Source organism: Drosophila grimshawi, unplaced genomic scaffold (assembly GCF_018153295.1).
Source record: "Drosophila grimshawi isolate 15287-2541.00 unplaced genomic scaffold, ASM1815329v1 contig_311, whole genome shotgun sequence".
Taxonomy (NCBI): domain Eukaryota; kingdom Metazoa; phylum Arthropoda; class Insecta; order Diptera; family Drosophilidae; genus Drosophila; species Drosophila grimshawi.
In genome coordinates, this window is record NW_025063098.1 from 7,575,388 (window position 1) to 7,589,581 (window position 14,194).

Here is a 14,194-nt window from a genome sequence, read left to right on the forward strand (position 1 = left end):
GAGCAACATTGAAAAGTATTTTTTAAATCTGATAGCAAGAGATATTTGGAGTCAACTATCGTTTGCTGAACATCGATAACGAGAGAATCATCGCATCGTTCGGTTAATCGACATAATATACACCACTAGCAAAAAGGTGAGCAAAGTAAATGTTAAAAAAGAGCAAGCAGCAGCAGGCGCGTTGGAGGCGAATTGTTTATTAAAGTGAGTAATATGCAAATTGAAACCGTGAATAACAATAATATACAAAGTGTGCAACAATGTGAGCGTGCGAGTGCCAAGCAACCAGTTATGGTTTGCCCTCGCGACGCAGAACTCTGTACATGTACATCTGACATACACATATCCATACACATGTATGTAATAAAAACAAAAAACAAATTCTATTGCGTCGTCGCTCTGCGTGTATGTGCATGCTCGCATTGTGAGTAGTGGTCAACACTGGTTTACACACAGGCTCCACTTGTTATAATTCCCTTTTGTGCTATCTACGACCATGTCCACGTCGACGTCCACACACAAGTTTCGTTTGCTGACGCTTGTCTAGCGTCATTTCAGGGCTCGCAGCTTGATTTATTAATAATTTGTATTGCCAATACAAACACACACACGCACACAGATTCGCACATATCTGTGTGTATGTGTGCCAATGTGCTTTAGATTGTTGTTTTTGCTGTTGCTGTTGCTGTTGCTGTTGCTCTTGCTACAGCCGTAGCCTCTTTGCTCTGTTTGGTAACGTCATTCACCTTGACTCCGAGTCGATGAGTGCAAAAGTCGTCCAAGCGCTAAAGCGGTATATATATAAATATATATATATATATTTTTTGTTGTTATTGCTTTTTTAGCAACTTGCGCTTCACTGGGTTTTTGATAAACTTTCAGCTATATCAAAGAAAGAAGGAAAAAACATGTGCCTTGTCTTTAGTTAGTCTATGGGTTTCATATTCCATTTACTTTGGCTTATCAGCTGCTCGCGGACCGGTTCTGCTTTATAATGGTGATAGCCAGATTATCACTGCGTGTCCAATTGTAGAATTGTACCGTGTTCCGATCGAATGTATATTAATATTGTATATGAATTTATTATATACACCAAATTGAAATGTATTCGCAAATGTTTCAGATATTTGCCCTTGGGTAATCTTACTCATCTTGCTCGTGTCTATGAGTAATACATAAGCACTGTAATTTTGCAAAAGAAATAATTTTCTTTATTTCATATACCCTGTACACATTTAATTGTTAATTGTGTGTATTTAAATACAACTTTGCGAAATGAGAATCGATTGCTCAACATTGAAACTATTATACCTATGTTTGAGCACATTTTTACTGTCACAATCGTTGAATTTCAAAAATAAAAAAGAAATAATTATAGTTTAGATATGGGAAATAAGTTGAATTAGTTCATTGCACTATTTCTGAAAATGTTGCATCATATTTCTTTAATTACATTTTTCATATAACCTAAAACAATAGTAAGACAAAATTATTATTATTAAATCTATAATACAGTCTCTTAAAAACATTTTCAATATCGTCAATTCGAATAATTAAATTTAAGATATAATAAGAAGATTTGCTACTGAAAGCGCTCCATCTTTTATAACATTTTACATAGTTAAATATGTAGATTCTACCATTTTTCTGGGCTCCGATTTAGGGAGTCCCAAGGTGACTAAGCAAAATTATAAAAAAAATTTTAATTATAAAAAGACGGCCACAATTTTTTCATATAACCTCAACAATATTGAATCCAATTTCTAATACCCCTTACAAGAGAAGAGATATTGATACTGAAATCTTGAGTGTTTTGAATGTGTGTGTAAATAAGTAGATGGACAATCATGATTGATTGGGCTTTGTCAAGAATTGTAACTCACTTCCAAGGGAGAGGCACAATAGACCCAGCAATAATAATAATAAGTAGATATATTCATATATATATATAAAATAAATACAGGGTGTCATCTAGTCAAACATTGTTGTTCAGAGCATACAAGTACTTTTGTTGCTCTTTGCAAATAATAAACACTTTGCCATTTGCCCAATTAATTGTTTAAACAATTGCATTTTGCGCCCAAGTTGCCGACACCCCATTCGCTCGACCTTTAAACTGATTAATCGCCAATTTCTATATGCGCTACTCATTTATATTTTCGCATATATATTTCATATGTATTAATTACGCCGGCTGTCCCCGACTCTCCCCGCACCTTTGGCTCTCGCTTTCTCTTTCGAAAGCTATTTCGATCGATTATCAATTCGATGAGTTCGACTCTTTTTTGATTTTGTGCAGTTTAGTGTTGAAACAGAGTTCAATATTATTATATAATTTGTAAGACATTGCTTTTGCCTTGTTGCGTCGGGATTCGTCTGCGGGGAATCACAGTGAATCGCCAGCGAAAAGCATATTAAAGTATGAAAAAAATTTGTAAAAAAAAAATGGAGCGCTCTCAGTAGTTATTCTTATTATTATTGCTTAGCTCCAATTTGCGGAACGTCTTTTTTTTTTTTCTTAAAAAAAAAACAGGTTTCATAAGCTTTTTTCAGTAGAATTTAACAATTGTGTTAGTGAAAATATTTTCAAACGTAAATATTTTAGATTCAATAATAATTTGGTCTCAATATTGCTTGTATGCTTATATGAAAAAAATCTTTTTCTCTTTCTGGAATTTCATTTTTGTTTTAAATAACTAATATCATACTAGATTTGTTGAGAATAAGGATGCAAAAGAGATGTAGACTCTATCAATGGGTATCTGACATAAGCACACGCATTTATTTACTCGAACAATATGGGAAAATTAAAAATAAAGCAGTATTTAAAATAAATTAACCTCAATCGAAACAGGCGATTATCGAACAGTGCCTGTCAAAAGTTAGGGTTTATGAAGACTAAAGTCGCTAAGCAATCTGCTATCTCATTCTGGCACTAATTGCTCGTCTCAAGCATTGGCAGATACAATGGCAGCGTCTCCATGGTGTCCGAGCTGGAGCGATCAAAGCACAACGCATGCCGGGCCGAGGTCATCAGCTGACGCACACCGAAGGCCACATCCTCGAAGCCGATCCGCTCGCTGGGTTCCAGCTGCCAGCAGTTGAGCAGCAGCTGATAAAGATCGCCATAGACATAGGCGGGCTGAGCGGGACGCACTCCAGCACGAATTGACTCCAACAATTGCTGACCATTGGCCACATTGGCATAGGGTGTGCCGCCGAGAGCACAGCACTCCCAGGCAACACACGCAAAGGACCACACATCCGACTTAGTGGTGTGGTGCTGATGACGCAACACCTCCGGCGCCAGCCAGCGGCACAGATCCAGTTGCTGGCGATTGCTGTTCACATAGTGCGGCGGACCAAAAACGCTCAGCTTCAGCTTGGAGTCGGCGCTGACGAAGACGCTGTAGGCGGTCAGTTGGCGATGTAGCACCTGGCAGCTGCCCAGATATGCCATGGCGCTGGACAGCTCGTACATCCACTGGAGCACCAGTTGTTCCGTCAGCACGGTCAGACGGAGTGCCGGCGCTGCCTGTCGGCTCTCGATGAGGCGTCGCTTGAGACTCACACGCTGCAGTTCGAAGACCAGATAGAACCAATCGGCACTCGCCGATATCCCATAAAAGTCCAGAAGAAGCTCGTGATGTTGCAACTTGCGCAGTTGCCTCAATTCACGCAACAGTTGTGCCTGCGTTGTCCCATTCAAATCGTCTAGGGCAAGCACATGGAGTGCAGAATCTCGGACAGCAGCTGTGGCTGCTGTAGATCCATCGTCCATATTATTGATCCTGCCGGTGATGATCTCACCGTAGCGACCCTCGCCAATCACATCATTGGCATTTAAGCGCAACGCATTCCGCGGCAAACGCTCGAATCCATCGATTGTGGACTGCAGCTGCTGCTTGAAGCTCTCCAGTGTGGGTGGCAACTCCTCCTCCACCAGATAGCCGTTGTTCTCTCGCTCAATGATCGGCGTCTGCTGTGTCATCTCGTGCGCATTGCGTCCCCGCCCGGTCAGACCCCGACCATGGCAGGTCTTGTAGCGCAAGTAAAAGTAGGTGATCAGGCTGAGCAGCAGGCAGCTGCCAAAGATCACACAGGTGACGGCCAGTGCCACCACCGAACTTTGTCCCTTCTCAAACGTCGCATAGCTAAAGTCGTCCAAGGAACTCGCATGCTGCTCGTGACCGCTGCGCGTGTACAGCGTCTTGGTGATGTTCCGCAAGGTGCTCTCCTAAAAAATCGAAAAAATTAATGCATTTTAAGATTGGTAAAGTCAAAAAACTCTTTTTTATAAACAATGATATTCAAAAATATTGTTTGAGTTGAGTTTGATTGAGAAAGTTTCGTAAGAAAGTTATTATGAATTGATTGATAAAGTTTCACATGGGAACAGAAAATAATACATAAATATGTTTAACATGAATTCATTATATAGAAATGTGTTTAATATATACTGAAAATGTATTCAGCATATAGAAATATGTTTTATACACACAACGGAAATTCACTATGTTTTATATAGATATATTTATATACAATGAATTACTTTTCTGTATATATATATATTTCTATATAATGAATTAGTTTTCTGTATATATAAAACATTTTTCATTACTTTTCTGTTCCCAAGCGGCATCACTGTAAAGGGAAGTTCTTTTGTATTCAAATAAACATTATTATTAAGGACTTGTCCTGATATTATTTGGTAATCCATCAGCAACTTACCACGCCCAAGCTAATGTGGACATGATCCGGTTGGTTCTGGTGGTTGTGCTCATCTGAGAGCTGCTCCAGGGGCACGTTGCGATAGCGTCCATAGCGTTTGTTATCGCCGACGACAAAATGCCTGGTGCGATTGTCCTCAGGTCTATCGTAGTCCAGCTCGGCGGCTATATAGTAGGGCACACCATTTTGTTGTGCGTCCTGCCAGCTGCCCAGGAGCTGGGCATCGAACGGCTGGCTCAGCGCATTGTCCACAAACTCAACAATGACGAGCAGCTTCGTCACGGGCCCATTGTTGTTGTGCACGGGTGCTAGCTCCACCGTGATGGTGTTCTCTGTGCGTGTCAGAATCTTGGGTTGTGCGGGTGCCGGACTGGGCAGACCCACCTCTGTGCTGGCCATGATTGTAGCATGACCGCATTCATTCTCCTCGTCCCCCATCTGCTGCTGCTTTTGCACACAAATCGCTCGAACGCTGATGTTGTAGAGCGTTGCTGGCTGGAGATCGGTGAGCTCGAATCGTGTCTCCGTGCCCTGCACTATGAATTCGGGCTGCTGGAAGGCGGGCAGTGTGGAATAGGTTTGCATCACCCGACATCTGATCAGAAAGTTGGCAATCTGTTGGGTTTGCGGGGCGAGTGCTTCAGCGGCGCCAGCGAGGAGCAACTTGCTCGACCCGTACGCATCCCATGCGAGACTGATGCTATTCTCGCTGCTGTTCACCATACGCAGATGATGCGGCGCCGGCTGGCGCAACAGCGTTGTTGAGTAATAGGAATGGACACCGACACCGCCGCAATATTGCGCCTTATTCGCCATACACCGGGTGTGACAGAGATTCTCGTCCTGTTTCTGCTGCGGCTCCAGTTGATTGGCACAGAAGCATTTCTCGGCAGCGAGCACAGCATACCGATGTCCCTGATGCTCACACATCTCGATGCATGTTTGCGGCATCTTCGCATACACCAACTCCTTGAACAGATCCGTTCGAGCCGTATAACAACCGACATAAAAGTAGACGGGCTCCTCCTCGAGCACTTCCTGTACGGAAACGCCAATGGAGCTGAGCAGCAGCAGCACCACAAAGAACACGAGGCTGTTTTCGATTGGGCGGTGTCCAAACGGCATGTTGTGTGTTGTTCGCTGGAATGATGAGCCTCGCGTGGCCAGAGCCCCTATGGTGGAGGCTTGTGTGGCTTTGATTAAGCTAATTAAACACTTTGGCTGACTAATTTAAGCAAATTAAGCCCTGATTTTTCTCTTATATTGTTTTCAATGCTTTTTTCTTCTTGCATTTTAAGCGCTGCTCAGAACGCGACTATTTTCATGTTGCCCGTTTTTGCTTTGGTCATTTTTGTATCGTTGTTGTTGGCTATTGTTGTTGTTGTTGTTTTGCTATTGTTGCTGTTGCTGTTGCTCTCAGCAACGATTCCAGTTGACTAATCATGCTGCTTGCGTCGACGCTGGCGTCACTGTCATTGTCACAACTGTTGCTGTTACTTTCCATTTATGTTGTTTACATCGTACACGAGGCAAATATCTAATGTGCCAAAGGGAGATAACTAGCACGTTGTCATTGTTTCATGATCAAAACTGGTTGATCATCATGCATATAGTTGACTCTGTCTAGCACCTGTGTGACGTTCTGAGCACAGCTTTAACAGCAGGTAAAAACTGTGGCACAGCATTGCCAAAACAGTGTTTAACAATTTCGAAATTCAACATCTTTTACTAAATTATTGCAAACTAATTTAGCACCGTCATACAAAAAGAAATGTTTTTTTTTTGTTTTGGTTAATTAACAGTCAAAGAAAGGTCTGTTAATCAAAAAAAAAAACAAAAAGAATTCAACAGCTGCAGATGTCGCTCTGATCTCTACCTGACACGTTCCAACTCTGAACAGCAGAAGTGCAGAGAGCAAGAGAGAATGAAAAGAGAGAGAGTGTTGGCCTGATACCTAACAGCAAAACGATCCCATTACGAATACAATTCGTTTTCTGTACTTTGTAAGCAGTGTAGCTTCGAATCCATACACAAATTACATATAAGAAATATGTGATAAGTTATTGGCGCATATGAGTGCACAGAATTTGTTGCTGAAGACAAGTTTGTATTCAGGAGAATTAGTAATTAGTAATGAATTAGATTGTATGCATACAGAATGCACTCGGTAATGAGTAGTCATTCACCGTTCGCTACTGGGAAGATGAGAGAGAGAATTTTGATGATCTCTCTCTCTCTCTCGCTAATTGTGTTGCTGTCAAACGGCTCGGCTGCTAAGCGAACAGCGGGCGACTTGCGTGTTGTGCAGTTCACTTTTGGTTGACAGTCGCGATTGACGCTGCGACTGTCGCAACACTGATTGTATTGTTTAATTAAATTTCATGAATATTGCTACAAAGCAGAACGAAGCGACCATAGTAAATGGTAATTGTTTTGCTGTCAAACGCGTTTGTCTAGCATAAAGTGCGTTTGATTGCTGTATATATTTACATGTGTGTGGTGTGCGTGACACGATCTGCCGACTGCAGAAATAGCGTTGTTCGATTACGTTTCCAATTAGAATTTACAGCAATGGTCAACGTCGCAGTGACAAAATGAAAAAAGCAAAAAGTTGTCAACGTCATCAGCCTCAGCCAAAACTAAAATAGAGCTAGGAATTTTAATGTGATTTTTTGTACATAAAATTGTGTTTGCGCGTGTGTGTCAAATTGAACTCGATTACGTGCCATATTCACGCACCTGAATCTGAATAAGCGAAAGATTCCCCTCCTCTCCCCTTATTCTCAGTCTGCGCTGTTGGCTGTGCCAAACTAGCGCATTGTTGAATTTATTTTTGGCCACCTCTCATAATTGCAGGCCGCCGCCTGTGGCTGGCACATTATGCCCGTTCACATGCCAAAATTCAACACACACACACATTCACATGCATACACTGTAAATTGAATAGAACTTGCGCAATTAACCGTTAGTTGAATTGGCTGCCACTGTTGATCTGGCAACACTGCAAACGTTAACAGGAATCCTCTCTGCACATTTACAAAGCAACTTTTACAAAATCTTTCACTTTTTTCTATTGCAGTTGCTCAAAACAAGCAAAAACATTGGAACACAAAGCAACAAAGTTCGTCAAAGCGCCCAACAAACAACACACAGACACACACATACACAGAGACAGACACACACATACGCACACACGTAAATAAATAGCATTCAGATGGAGAAGAGAACAATGGGCGGCTCGTCGGTGCAGGTGATCAAAGCATCCGAGGAACACACATTTGTCCTCGACGAGGATGCGCTCAGCGAGGTGTTGATGCGGGACGAGGTCAAGGATCGCTATGTGTGCGTCGTCTCTGTGGCGGGTGCATTCCGCAAGGGCAAAAGTTTTCTGCTCGACTTCTTTCTACGCTACATGTACTCAAAGGTGAGAGGCCAGTGCTATTAACCGATGCGTGTGTTTGTGTGTTTATTAATCAACACTGTTCTTTTTTGCAGTATGTGCGACATGATGTCACAGATTGGCTGGGCGATGAGGCGGATCCGCTGTCGGGTTTCTCGTGGCGCGGTGGATCGGAACGTGAAACGACCGGCATACTGATGTGGTCCGATATATTCCTGCACGATTATCCCAATGGCGATAAGATTGCGATCATATTGATGGACACACAGGGCGCCTTCGATAGCCAGAGCACTGTGCGCGACTGTGCGACAGTGTTCGCATTGAGCACAATGCTGTCCTCGGTACAGATATACAATCTCTCACAGAATATACAGGAGGACGATCTGCAGCATCTGCAGCTATTCACCGAATACGGCCGCCTGGCGCTGGCCGACACCGGCAAGAAGCCATTCCAGCGTCTCCAATTTTTGGTCCGCGACTGGAGTTTCCCCTACGAGGCCGAGTATGGAGCTGTCGGTGGCGATAAGATACTTAAGCGACGGTTGGAGGTGTCGGATAAACAGCATCCGGAATTGCAATCGCTGCGACGACACATCTCATCGTGTTTCACGGAGGTGGCATGCTTCCTGATGCCACATCCGGGTCTCAATGTTGCCACAAATCCGCAATTCGATGGCCGGCTCAAGGATATTACGCCCGATTTCAAGAACAGCCTGCGTACGCTAGTTCCCATGCTGCTCGCACCCGACAATCTGGTGTACAAGGAGATTAGCGGACAGCGTGTGAGAGCCCGTGATCTCATCCAGTACTTCCAGTCATACATGACCATCTACAAGGGCAACGAGCTGCCTGAACCGAAGAGCATGCTGGTGGCCACTGCGGAGGCGAATCACCTAACTGCCGTTGCGTCTGCCAAGGAGCTGTACAATCAGCTCATGGAGGAGGTGTGCGGCGGCACCCGGCCCTACTTAAGCACCGCACATCTGGAGACGGAGCATATGCGCGTAAAGGACAAGGCACTGTTTCAGTTCGCCGCCAAACGCAAAATGGGCGGTGAGGAGTTCACGGAGAAGTTTCGGGTGCAACTGGACGCCGATCTGGAGGACGTATTCTTCAACTATCGGGCACACAACGAAAGCAAAAACATCTTCAAGGCTGCACGCACGCCCGCCGTCTACTTTGCCTGCGCCGTCATCATGTATGTGGTCAGCGGCATCTTTGGACTCGTCGGACTCTATACATTTGCCAATTTCTGTAATCTGGTCATGGGTGTGGCGCTGCTAACACTGGCACTCTGGGCCTACATAAGGTGACTCTCCAATAACTCTTGGCTAAACATAATCACTAAACCGATTCCATATTCGTATAGATATAGCGGCGAGCTGAGCGACTTTGGTGGCAAGCTGGACGACTTTGCCACGCTCATGTGGGAGAATGTAAGCGATAACATATAAGTTAATCTTTTATCTATTTGTGTTAACTGTTTGCGTTTGCAGTTCATGCGGCCGATCTATCAGGGTTGCATGGAGAAGGGCATTCAACATGTTGCCACGCATGCGGCTGAAGCGGCAATTGGCGGCAGTGGCAGCAGTGGAAAGCGTTCGACAACAGCTGCTGCTGCCAATGGCAAGTTGAAGCGTTCATGAGAATACGCCCAAGTAGCACAACACAAAACGAAGCCGCCTCCCGGGACACACGAGCAACAAACGACAACTGCAACTAACAACAACAACAATAATAACAACAACAGCAAGAAGAAGAGCAACAACAACAATTTTGCAACGTGCAAATCAAATAAGAATAGCAGCAACAACAATAGTGGCTTCCTCAGCAGCATTTGGGGCAAGTTGAGCGGAGCCATACCTGCTGTGGCAACCAAATCGTCGAGCAGCTGTTCCGCCTCCGCCTCGGCCACAAACTCCACATCCACAGCCTCCACAAGCAGTCGCAAAAAACGTAAATCGAAACGCAATTAATTAAGTGGCCACAATTATCAAATTTAGAATTGTCGTTTGATTTGTATAAATTTAAGTCCAAAACAAACAAAAAATATGAATTGAAACAACAAAAAAAAAGTGAAAAACTAGCTATTAATTGCCCTACAAGGAATATTGTTTTTTTATATTACATACACTAATTTAATAGCTCAGCGCAGCGCGAAGTAATACATAACTATATATAATAATAATAATAATAATATACTAAGTAAGTGGCTCGTATTTGTTGAAAATCAAATTTTAAATTGTTTTTTATATGCATCTATATATATATGTACCTATATTGGAAGGAAATCTTGAGACCCGATCTTTAATGCTGTAATATAAAGAAAATTGCTAACGAATTTAAACTTGTTTAATTTCCCCTCTCCCATTATTATTATGTGAACAATCCTAATTCTTGCCCCACGCACGTTTTGCTGTAGAAATATAAAAACAAAAGCAATTTTGATATGTATAAAAGAAATAAAATGCACTTTGTTGTTGGCTCGTTTGTAAAACGTACTCAAATCATATTTTTCCATTATTGTTTCTCAGCTTATGTAGGAAACCTTTAAAAAAAAACAAAAAAAAAACTGAAAATCAACAAAAATCATTGCCATCTACACAAAGTCTCATTGTTGGTAAAGGTCCTTTATTATTATTGTAGTAAGAGTAAATACGTTTTGAATATATTTTAAGCAATATACATATATTAAAGTGTATGATAAATAGCTTACTAGCATTTATATATTCGTCAAGTGAAAGCAAAATACATCGATTTCTTTCATCTTTTTTGAAATATTCATTTTTGTTGTCTTAGTACTTGGAATGAGCAGACGCTTTTCTGCTCAATAATTGGCAAGCCTCTGATATTTCACATCGAGTCTTGTTTCCAAGCGGGTTTATTTGGGTATCTAAACCATCCAAGGCCCCCTCATACACACACAAAATATGTATTAATAATAATTAATAATATGCATGTAGTTGTTTCTTAATGTGCTCGGATTCAGATGATGAAATTGTTTCTATTGTTATCTAAAATCTAAAATATCGCATCTTTGGTTGAACGTTTATTCAAAACTTTACCGGTAAGTAACATCAGCTAAATGAATATTTTTTAACAATATTATTTCATAATATTTAAAGCTTTCTATTAAAATTTAAGTGAAAACATTTCATTTTCGTCCTCTTCTTGCAATTCATTCATTTTGTCAATCATATACAATTTGAATAATCTCTGTCTTTTGGAAGACAGTTTTTCATAATCGGCCAGTAAACTCTTAAAAAACAATGTATTTGCATTTTCTGGTGATTTTTCTTTGTTTCTAGATTGTGTGAACTCAATCATTGGTGCAGCTTCACTTTCTGTAAGTAAGCTTCTACTCCTTTTGACTGCCACTTGGCTGCCTATGGGAGTAGTCTGTGAGATATTTGTGCTCACGCTCTGAACATCTACCGGGTCGTCATATTCAAACCCTTTTTCTGCAAACTCTTGTTTGCATTCGTCCTCGGAGATGTAGGTTTTATTGTTGCGATACTGCTTGATGTAGTCCTTCAAAAAGGACATGGCAGCAGCCAAATACCATTTTTTCCTACGCTTGCCACTCAATCCAGACTGCCTGCCACTGCCTTCCCTCAAATATCTGGAATAGGCACATCGCAGACTTGTCCATTTGTGTTTACATTGCCACGCTGCAATGATAAAGACGAAACACAATTAAAAAAGCAGAAATAGACGAAAAAGACGAAAAAGACAAAAACATAGCAAAACAATGAAAACAACATAAATAGACGAAACAGTCCATAAATCAGAAAAACAATAAAAACATACAAAAAAAAAATAGACAAACACATAGCAAAACAATAAAAACAGCGGAAAAAGACAAAAAAGACATACAAGTATAAAAGCAATAATAACAGCTGAAACAGACAAAAAAAAAAAAACAATTGAAACTGCAGAATTAGACGAAAGACACAAAAAAAGTATAAAGACAAAATAAACGTAGTATTAAAAACAAAATTAATAAATAATTTTAAAAAAATATTACAGTTATGAATAATGTTCTTTATCATTCAACTTACCTTCACAATTCATTTCGCCTGCTATTTCAGCCCACAATTTGTCGATAGTTACTTTATTGGCATGTTCTTTGTGTTTGGAATTGTAAATTGGCCTTCTTGCCTTAATTAATGATATTAATTTTTCCACATCAATGTTCATTTCTATTCTGTTCATTCACACAACGACGATGATAGAAGAAAAAAACTAACGAAAAAAAACTGTTTTTATTTTGTTGTTTTGTTTGTTTTTTCAATGTGTGATGATAACGACAACAACGCTGACTAAAAAACTATTGTGTTTTACTCTGGTTACGATGTGAATTTTTGAAAAGTAAAAACATTTTCTTTTGTTTTATTTGCTTTAATATTATACTCATGTTTCATAAGACAATATTAAACGTTTTGACTGATACGGAATGTTTTCAGCTTAACAAAAGACGGCAAACAAAAATGGAAATGACAAAACAACTTATCGAGGCAATATCGATAACATTGATATTTTTATTTTTATATCGATGCTTTAGTGCGATTTTCTTGTTCACTCAACTTTTGAAAAGCGAAGCGCGCTTTTTTAATTTCGCATGAGCGCGCAGAAATAAAATTAATACATATTCACACATTATTTAAGATTGCTGGTAGTTCTGAAGTATAGTAGTGTTTGAATGGAAACAATAACAAAATAAATTAATGCTGGTATTGTCCAAATATACCAATTACATGACAATTTTGTTTATGTTATATGCCAAAAATGTACTGTAAATCATTGCAGCGGCATTTTCTGTGTGCAATTGTGAATCAAATGCATTCGGAAACCAAATAAAGTTCACAGTCATATATTGGTAAGAGTGCATTTAATACTAGCAGTCACTTTTAATTATAAATAAATAATAAATAGCTCACTAGCAGTTATATTTTTATCGAGTAAACGCAAAATACATGGATTTTAAATATTCATCATTCTTGTCTTAGTTCTTAGTGTTCTTGCAGCAGCTCTTCTCTCCCTTGCCATCGTTAGCAGCCTCATTTTTTTTGCAGCAGCCACCGCTCGAGTTTTGAGCTCCATTATTTGGGTTGCAGCCACACTTTCCAGCCGATTTGCACTTGCAGCTGTCGGCACACTTTTCTGCGGTGCATTTGCATTCTGTGTTGTGAACTTAAGCTTAACGACTTGTCATACATCATTGTGTAAATTCACTTACCCTTCTCACAACCAACGCAAGGCATTTTTCACAAAATATTTTTGTCGTTCAGGTTTCACAAAAAGTCGACTTCACACTTGGATACGATGACTTTGACATTTGTCACAGCGCATGCGCTTCAACGGTAAGAACTATCGAGGGTTAAGTGCAACAGGTTAACAACGAAAACGCTGCATGTCATGCAGTATGACAATCCTCACAACAGATGCAGTTGAAAGTTTGAGAGTCAAGAGAGAACAGTATGCAAGAACAGTTTGAAAGCCAAGAGAGAACCGTGTGCAAGAGCAGTTTGATGGCCGAGAGAGAACAGTATGCAAGAACAGTTTGAAGACCAGAGAGAACAGTATGCAAGAACAGTTTGAAAGCCATGAGAACAATCTGATTTTGATGTTAAATTGTTAAAAACGATTGAGTAAATTTCAATTCGATTATCACATTAAAGTTTTTCATGGGAAAAACTCAATTATCTGACTATTTATGATATTCGCTTTCTCTTTAGCTATTTTCAATTAAATTGTAAAACCAGAGGAATTAATAATTACACATAGTATTAACTTATATGCTGCATTGTTTTTATTGTTATTTGCTCTTATTTTTTGTTTTTGTTTTTCTGTTTTGTTGTTCAACATTACATATTTTAGATTTCGATCGATTGCTGTGACTTAAGACTAAAATTTTATGCGCCCCTTTTAAGTAATGGGTTTTTTCAGTTTATTGGTTTTTCTGTTTTTTTTCTTTTTCTTTTTAAAGTTGTTTCTGTTTTTTTGTTTTTAACTTTGTCCTATTGTGTTTCACATGGACAACTTACTAGACTTATGTGCGTA

General features: G+C 40.3%; 4 protein-coding genes across 5 annotated transcripts; 1 reads left to right on the forward strand and 3 right to left on the reverse strand.

Annotated features, from left to right (window-relative positions):
- Positions 1-110: 110 nt before the first annotated feature.
- On the forward strand, positions 111-10,909 carry LOC6563203 (atlastin). 2 transcript variants are annotated; one of them, XM_001990034.3, is made up of 5 exons: positions 111-204; positions 7,811-8,155; positions 8,227-9,440; positions 9,501-9,567; positions 9,628-10,909. In XM_001990034.3, exons 2-5 carry the CDS (start codon positions 7,946-7,948, stop codon positions 9,775-9,777), a joined length of 1,641 nt encoding a protein of 546 aa, XP_001990070.2. In that variant the 5' UTR covers positions 111-204; positions 7,811-7,945; the 3' UTR covers positions 9,778-10,909. The 2 variants fall into 2 exon arrangements, with proteins under 2 accessions (XP_001990070.2, XP_032593704.1); XM_032737813.2 differs by lacking the exon at positions 111-204 and adding an exon at positions 7,041-7,155.
- LOC6563204 (putative tyrosine-protein kinase Wsck) lies at positions 2,760-6,329 on the reverse strand. Its single transcript, XM_001990035.3, has 2 exons — positions 4,732-6,329; positions 2,760-4,237 (listed from the first exon to the last, which is right to left on the reverse strand). Exons 1-2 carry the CDS (start codon positions 5,854-5,856, stop codon positions 2,936-2,938), a joined length of 2,427 nt encoding a protein of 808 aa, XP_001990071.1. The 5' UTR covers positions 5,857-6,329; the 3' UTR covers positions 2,760-2,935.
- A 299-nt stretch (positions 10,910-11,208) lies between the features above and the next one.
- LOC6563202 lies at positions 11,209-12,378 on the reverse strand. The gene is made up of 3 exons (XM_032736971.2): positions 12,193-12,378; positions 11,283-11,802; positions 11,209-11,212 (listed from the first exon to the last, which is right to left on the reverse strand). The coding sequence occupies exons 1-3, from the start codon at positions 12,344-12,346 to the stop codon at positions 11,209-11,211; spliced, it is 678 nt and encodes a 225-aa protein (XP_032592862.1). The 5' UTR covers positions 12,347-12,378.
- Positions 12,379-13,061: 683 nt separating this feature from the next.
- LOC116805440 (metallothionein-3) lies at positions 13,062-13,451 on the reverse strand. Its single transcript, XM_032737363.1, has 2 exons — positions 13,371-13,451; positions 13,062-13,312 (listed from the first exon to the last, which is right to left on the reverse strand). The coding sequence occupies exons 1-2, from the start codon at positions 13,393-13,395 to the stop codon at positions 13,137-13,139; spliced, it is 201 nt and encodes a 66-aa protein (XP_032593254.1). The 5' UTR covers positions 13,396-13,451; the 3' UTR covers positions 13,062-13,136.
- Between the last annotated feature and the right edge of the window lie 743 nt (positions 13,452-14,194).

Bases quoted from the DNA above. Each gene is read 5' to 3' on its own strand.
- LOC6563204 (XM_001990035.3), bottom strand. From the start codon at position 5,856: ATGCCGTTTGGACACCGCCCAATCGAAAACAGCCTCGTGTTCTTTGTG. The intron at 4,238-4,731 runs GTAAGTTGCTGA...TCGATTTTTTAG, and splicing joins TCCACATTAGCTTGGGCGTG to GAGAGCACCTTGCGGAACAT.
- LOC6563203 (XM_001990034.3), top strand. From the start codon at position 7,946: ATGGAGAAGAGAACAATGGGCGGCTCGTCGGTGCAGGTGATCAAAGCA. The intron at 8,156-8,226 runs GTGAGAGGCCAG...TCTTTTTTGCAG, and splicing joins TACGCTACATGTACTCAAAG to TATGTGCGACATGATGTCAC. The intron at 9,441-9,500 runs GTGACTCTCCAA...ATATTCGTATAG, and splicing joins GCACTCTGGGCCTACATAAG to ATATAGCGGCGAGCTGAGCG.
- LOC6563202 (XM_032736971.2), bottom strand. From the start codon at position 12,346: ATGAACAGAATAGAAATGAACATTGATGTGGAAAAATTAATATCATTA. The intron at 11,803-12,192 runs GTAAGTTGAATG...TTATCATTGCAG, and splicing joins AGGCGAAATGAATTGTGAAG to CGTGGCAATGTAAACACAAA.
- LOC116805440 (XM_032737363.1), bottom strand. From the start codon at position 13,395: ATGCCTTGCGTTGGTTGTGAGAAGG. The intron at 13,313-13,370 runs GTAAGTGAATTT...TTCACAACACAG, and splicing joins TTGCGTTGGTTGTGAGAAGG to AATGCAAATGCACCGCAGAA.